Source organism: Tachysurus fulvidraco, chromosome 3 (assembly GCF_022655615.1).
Source record: "Tachysurus fulvidraco isolate hzauxx_2018 chromosome 3, HZAU_PFXX_2.0, whole genome shotgun sequence".
In the NCBI taxonomy this organism is placed as follows: Eukaryota; Metazoa; Chordata; class Actinopteri; order Siluriformes; family Bagridae; genus Tachysurus; species Tachysurus fulvidraco.
This window is the reverse complement of record NC_062520.1, coordinates 12,102,877-12,110,345: the sequence shown is the minus strand read 5'-3', so window position 1 is coordinate 12,110,345 and position 7,469 is coordinate 12,102,877. Positions and strand designations below refer to the sequence as shown.

The 7,469-nt window shown below is 37.6% G+C and overlaps 1 protein-coding gene across 4 annotated transcripts in view; it reads left to right on the top strand.

Moving 5' to 3' along the window:
• Positions 1-6,875, top strand: part of adgrb1a (adhesion G protein-coupled receptor B1a) — an 84,963-nt gene extending 78,088 nt beyond the window's left edge. For all 4 annotated transcript variants that reach the window (XM_047811549.1, XM_047811547.1, XM_047811548.1 and 1 more), the window contains 4 exons: positions 1-193; positions 3,337-3,372; positions 3,497-3,655; positions 5,112-6,875. The exon at positions 1-193 is cut by the window's left edge and continues 433 nt beyond it. In XM_047811549.1, coding sequence (XP_047667505.1) covers positions 1-193; positions 3,337-3,372; positions 3,497-3,655; positions 5,112-5,306 — 583 coding nt within the window. In that variant the 3' untranslated portion in view covers positions 5,307-6,875. The remainder of the gene's footprint in view (positions 194-3,336; positions 3,373-3,496; positions 3,656-5,111) is intronic.
• The last annotated feature ends 594 nt before the right edge of the window (positions 6,876-7,469 follow it).

The following is a 7,469-nucleotide window of genomic DNA, read 5'->3' as shown; positions in this document are numbered from 1 at the left end:
TCCGGGGTATGGGCTAAAGAGTTTTCCTCCTGAACGGGTGAATGCGCCATGCACAGAGAAGGACTCCCCCTTGCAGAACATCTCCAGCGAGGCACACAGGACTAACAGCGCATTAGAGCCAGTGGACTCAGGGAATTCCGGCATGATGTCGAAGAGTGAGACCATCTCCACACTGTCCATGAGCTCCTTAGAGGTAAGCTGTACAACACTTTACTCAGGGTGATGTTCACTTATGCATCTTATGTTTTTTTTAATATGGCCAATATCATATTATATTACCTTAACTATAATTATAAGTAAGACTAGAAGAGAATTGTTGACAAAATTTTGATGTATCCCGAGTGTGAGATCTGTCATGTGAAACGAGGGGTGATAAATGTCAGCTTGTTTATAGATTTGTTTTTTATGTTTCTTTTTAACATTCCTGAGCCGCAAAAAATATATAAATGAAACGGATCAAGTTGAAATGAATGTATCTGGTTCAGTGTAGCTTACTGTTTATACCACCATCACACATAAGAAACAAGATCAGATTTTGAATGACTCCAAAGAATGTGCTTCTTTTTCTAGCTTAGGAATTTAAATGTCATTTTAAAATGTTTATAATCTTTAGTAATTATTAACATTAAGTGCACCATGTGGAGTGTTGGATCCATAAAGATGAGTGTTACATCATCATGATCCAAATGTTATTTGAATGCACTTCATTTGCATTGGTTGCATGATGCACTAACATTCATGGCAAATCATTTCATTACTTGTAGGATTTCTTCAGTTACTAGAAAGTTGTTATCATGGCCTTTAGCTTAACCAGGCAGAAAAGTGAATGAGTGTTAATCAAACTCTGTATCAGTGTGAACCTACCTGCGGGCTGTATGAGGATGAAACTTAGCTACTGCGACACTGTTTGTGTGCAGCTTAATTAAGAGAGGATGCACAGCCTGAATTATTCATGATGCCGATGACACTGTTGTTTTCTAAATGTCTGTGCATTAACTATACATGCCAAAAGGCACCATCATAAAACTCGCATGCATAAAGTGTTTAATTGTTGTTATGACCTTAATTCAGATCATGTCTGTTTTATTGTGTCATTCTGAGTTCTTCATTTCTCTCCGCTGTCATTAGTGCATAACAGTCGTCCCTTATAATATAATATTTATATTATATTAATATATATTAAAATGATTCAGGTAAAATTTCTAAACATGTCCATTAGGAAAAAAGGAATATATATATATATTCACACACACAGTCATGTGGGGGGAAAAATGGACACCTTATGGAAGCCTGTGTTGTTTTTTTTAACAGTTACACATATGAGCAGTTAATCTTTATTTTAACAGTAATGAAAGTTTAAAGTAATAACAATAACTAAACAAATAAAACCAAAGAACGGTCTTGGTGATCTGTAAAACGTAATTTACCCCACATTTATTTGTACCAAAAAGGAATAAAATGACCTACAGGTGTATCACACCAGGTGTAAATTATTAGGACATTGTTACAGAGCATTTTAAAGAATGCTTGCCTTATTTAAACCTCAGATTTTTAGCTTGGTTTGCTCTTAATTGTTGAAATGAGAGCTGTCTGAGGGCTTTAGAAAAAAAATATTGTTGATGCTCATGAGTCGGGTAAAGGAAAATATTAAAAGATCTCAACAGAATTTGTATCAGCTATTCCACTGTCAATTTACAAGTGGAGAACATTTAAAACAACTGGCAACATGGCCAGGTCAGGCCATCCAAGCAAATTCACCCCAAGAGCAGACTGCAAGATGTTTAAAGAAGTCTCCAAAAACACTAAAATATCATCACAGGACCTACAGAAAGTTCTTGCTAAAGTTGAGTGCATGAATCTACAGTCAGAAAGAGACAGCAAAGCTTTATCCTGGGAGGTGTGTAATGAGGAAACTTTTGCTGTCTAAGAAAATCATGAGGGCAAGATTGAAGTTCGCCAAAGAACACAGAGACAAAGGCCAAGTCTTCTGGAATAATGTGCTTTGGACAGATGAGTCTAAAACTGAATTATTTGGAGGCTATAACAGGGCATGTTTGATGTAAACCAAATACAGCATTACAGCAAAAGAAGCTCATACCATCTGTGAAACATGGAGGTGGAAGTGTTATGGTTTGTTGATGCTTTGGTGCAGCAGGACCTGGCCAGATCATCATCTCAGAATATACTATGAACTCTACATTGTATAAGAAGGTGCTTGAGGAACATGTGAGAACATCTGTAACAAAATGTAACCTGTAGTGGAACCGGACCTTCAGACATGACAATGACCAAAAACATACCTGTAAATCCACTAAGGACTGGAAGAAAAGTAAAAAAAAAATCTGGAATGGCCAAGTTAAACCCCAGATCTAAATCTTATTGAGATCCTGTGTGATGATTTGAAACAGACTGTGCATGCAGGAAACCCTTCACACACACAGCTGAAAGAATTGTGCATTGAGGATTGGTAGATGGCTACAAGAAACATCTCATTGAGGTTATTTCAGCCGAAGGTGGTAATACTACCTGTTAGGGCATAGAATGGGCATAGTTTTCTCAGTTGAAATATTTATTTTAGATACTTTTGTGAGAACAGAGTGTTTTTGTTTGTTTGTTTGTTTGTTTTCATGCAGTTACATCACTTTCATATACAGTACATGCACAAATTAAAACAGTTGACATATTTTAATTAAGAACTTAATATTTAATCTATTTTTTTTTCACATGACTATACTTGTATTCTTATACTTTATCACATGGCTGTATACTGTGAATGGATAATACTGAAGAACATGAAATCATTAGGCTTAGAAATAAACTATTCTATATCAAGAACATTTTCTGGAAGAATCAAATATCAGGAAATCTGTCATTCTGCATGCATTGCTCACAAATAGAAGTAACACAGACTCCCAGAATTAATTTTTTCAGCAATAGAGGTGTTCTCTAAAGGTCAGTCCTTGTTCACGTTTTTGAATGTTAGACAGTGACTAGTGCGGACAGCAAAGTGACCACAGAGCCCAGGGTGATTTTCCTGACCGCAGGCCAAGCATGTTTCCAGAATGCAGTGCAAGGTTGCAGCTTCAAGCAGAAGGTCAAGCTCTCCTTAGACACTTTGAGACAGGCTAACGAAAGGCCATGAGGTCACAAGCTGTTTACTATATGCTCCTGCCAAGTTCTCTGTCACAGTCTGTACCAACTTTGCCCCTACATTACTGCTGCTGTGGACTTTTCTTCCAGTACAACAAAATAATTAAAATAAAAACAAAATGATAACATTGAAGATCCTTACCTTTTTTTGTTTGTTTGTTTGTTTTTCATATTTAATACTTGCAGAGACGAAAATCGCGCTATGCAGAGCTGGATTTTGAGGTACTCGTGGTCCTTTTTATTGTATATCAGCATTTATCTGTAGTCTTGTTGAAATGAATACATTCTCATTGTGAGAACTGTGTACATGGTGACGTTTGTATTATCTTTATTTACTCTTGCACAGAAGATCATGCACACGAGAAAGCGCCACCAAGACATGTTCCAGGACCTGAACAGAAAATTGCAGCATGCTGAGAAAGACAGAGAATCTCCGCCGGTGGACAGCAAGCCCGGGAAGAGGTGGAGCGTGTCATCTGGAGGCAGTGATAAGACCAACCTTAGTGTAAGTTTCCCCTCCAATCTTGTTTCTTTTTTCATTTCTTTTTCCTCTCAGTCACACTCGTCTTGCTAATTTGCCAGGGTGGAGAATTATCAGGCGATTATCAGCATTCCTGGCGTGATGTGTTTCTGGAGGGAAGTACTGGTTCATCGAGTAGCTAACGTTAGCCAGATACCTAGTTTGTTGTTTGTGAGAGATAAGACACGTTGTGACAGAGAAGCAGAAAAAGCTTTTTGCTGAGGAGAAACTATAAGCAGCTCTTCCATGTTGAGTCTTCCAGAAAGAAGCCGTACCAGCCCTGCATATTTTTTTTTTATTGGGCCAATCAGCGTTCACTTCCATGCTGTTTGTTTTCTGCCTTTACTGAGCCCTTTGTATTGCGTCTATTGATTCTGATCGTGACCTTGCCTTGTTCTCTGTTTTTGCCCCTGCCTGCTTTCTGATATCCTGTCTGTAGATCCTCTGACCCGTGCATGTTTACAGATTTTGAGTATTGCCTAGCGTTTTGGATTGTTTGTTTGGACTTTTATTAAAACCGTTCAACCTGCACTTGCGTACTCTGCTTGCATGACACCAAGATTTAATGGATTCACAGGGCTGAACTCAGTATGCACTCAGAGAAGGTGGATGTGAAATTACTGCTACTAAAAGCAAATGCTTTTTCCATGTACCATATTTTGTTCAATTCAAGCTGAAGGACATTTTGAGAGGTAGATTTTATTTGTTAATAAATAGATTTATTTAACGCTATGGCTGCTGTAAATTTTCTTTCTCTCTCTTTCGTTTTTCTTTTTCTCTCACCTGATTTGATTATATCTTCGGTTCCATTTAAAATTTCGATTATAAATTGGATTATTTTTAAAGCAAAGCACCTCATGGGTTACAGTCACTCAGTCATTCCTCTTGTCCTTCAGTCCCTTATTCAGTCATTCAGACACCCAGGCCCTCACTAGTTTAAGATTTTTTTTTTACTCACTAAAATAACACTCATAACTCACTCAGTTGCTTACTTTGTCACCCACTCAAAGTCAGTCACTCATTCATTCAATCACTCAGTTTGTCACGCACTCAGTCACTCATGCATTGAGTCGGTAACTCTATCATTCACTCTCTCTCTGTGCTTTGTCGCAGTGTTGCTTCACATCAGTGACTCTGTTTGTTCTTGTTCCAGTATACGTTTATGTGGTTGGTGCAGTATATTATCTAATGAACATAAAACATTTTACCAATGTTATCCTTTATATTAGTTTCATTCATCATTTGGACCTGATAGTAGCACAGTAAAGTAATATTAAATGACAGGTCTTTGTAAATATTAAAACAAAAAGGACTCCTTACACACATTTATGTATGGGAAGATATTTATTATCAGTGTTATATGTCAGTTTCCATAACATTTCTTTTTATTCATAATAATAGACATAATGTTATGTCATCTTTTTGTTTGTCTCTTAAACAGGATAAACAGCAGACACCCAGCAAGCGGGCATGGGAGGGCATCAGGAAGACTCACTCGCCTCCCTCGTGGGTGCGGAAAGAGCTGGAGCCACTACAGGCCTCTCCTCTGGAGCTGCAGGCTGTGGAATGGGAGAAGACCAGTGCCACCATCCCACTGGTGGGGCAGGAGATCATGGACCTGCAGACGGAAGTCTGAGCAGTCTACAGCTCCACACAGATGTGTAGAAAAAAACTTCACTGGCAGGGAAAAAGAGAGAGACATACAGGGAGAGTGACATGTGAAAGAGCGATGAAACAGGGCAATTTTGCTGGTGTATAATTTGTTTTATTTTGATGCTGGAATGGCAATCATACTACTTGGAAATAAAGTGGCCTGAACATGCCTGGTACTGCTCAGACTGTTGAGACCAGGTGAGTGTAGTGTTGGGGTGTTTCTGGGGAAAAGAGAAAAGAAATTCAGGTGGTAGGGCAGAGGATCCTGAATGTGTGGCCTTCAGTTTCTTACATTTTTTGCAAACACATAAACACACCTATTTTTGACCATTTTCGATAAAGGATATTTGGATTATTAACTACAAGGAGCCTTTTAGCAAAGGTATCTTGCAAAAAAAAAAAAAAAGATATGAAAAGCCAGAAACCCTCATGAGCAGTCCATAACCTTAAACTGTCAACATGAATGTAATGTTTTATTATTATTATTATTATTATTATTATTATTATTATTATTATTATTATTATTATTATTATATGTGCCACAAAAGATTCTATGCTGCTTTGGCTGTGATGGGTGGCATGATGGTCTCCACTACCCAAATATAGAGCCCAAAACCATCAGAACATGACTGTTAATGAGAGGAAAAGCTGCCTGTACCTTCCCCACTATAACAGAATGAGAGATTTGACCACACAACCCACTTCAACCTGTCAGTGCCACTCCTATCTCCAAATGAACCAGCAAGCCATCCAACAAATCTCAACCTTCTATGGATGCTATAAAAACATCTGTGCAAGTCTGCAGTTTTACTCAGCAGCATTTCATCGAGTGACTCGATCCTGTTGATGAATTTTTCAGTCCAGATGTGAAGAGAAAAGACATGTCATGGTGAATGAGGACATATTACCCATCTGTGCTGTGCCCATGACATGTTAGCATGATGCTCTTCACTTTATGGTGATGCCTTGACACGCTTGTCAGAACTAAAGGTGTCAGTCACCGTAAGCAAGAGAAAGCGAGATGCAAGTACTCAGAATATGCTTCGAAGGTCAGTTGAAGGAATACAGTATATAATATACGTTTAATGTATAAGTAGATATGAAGAATATATGAATATGCCGAGAGTTATATGATGAAGTGATGATGGTTGCACACAGAGAAAGCACAAGGCTCACTCTTCAGAGTCCTGTTGTAATGTACAGCATTGTAATTATTTCCAAAAGAGTTCTACACAATGAATTTTAGCCTATAAATATATTTCTTACTGTGCTTGGGGAATATTGTTATTCTTATTATAAAAACCATTACTTAATCCCCAAATCTTGTCAGGTTACTGGACTATATGAGTGTTCTGTAACTTTATGTAACAGTGTGTGTTTTAATATCACTGACTGTCACTCAAGAAGATCTGTACTTGTCTAAACTCCCTGTTCCTACCATCTCCTCCCCACTCTCTCTTTTTTAATTTCAATGGTCTTTTTTGTTAATGTACAGTTTTCAGAGCACAAGATGAATGTGTCATATTTCTAATAAAATGTCTATATAATCGTTTGTAATGTGGTATACACTGCCTGATTGTTTTTTTTGTTTGTTTGTTTGTTTGTTTTTTCGTTGGTTTTTGTTATTGTTGTTGTTTTTCCCCCTATCTAAGGGTATTTGTGCCCTTAAGTAAATAAGTAAATAAACTAACTAACAGAGCCGGGCCGTAATCAGTAAGAATGTTGAGGTCTAGAGCTGCTTACTTGTGAGATTAGAGGAAGCAGCGACGATGACTGAAGTGGCCTTGGAATTATTTACACTCCGTGAGCAGGAATCCAATATGAACAGCACAGCAGTGTGCTGATTTAAGCGATCATAAATATGGGTTTTAAAAATGACTTCTTATTAGATTTAAAGAATATAGTTTATGCATTCTTGCATAAACACATAAACTTTGGACTGTTTTTTATTGCCAGTCTACTTAATATCCTGCCTAAATTTTTTTTCCTGCTTTCTCAAGTCAAAGCGTGAATGAAGAAATTAAATATTAAATGGAATTTTCTCATTGTACTCCACGCAGCTACGTTTCATTTGTACAGCATAGCTGAGATTTTTAAGTTTAATAAGCTTCAGTGGTACATTTCAATTTTCTTGAGTCGGCGCAGT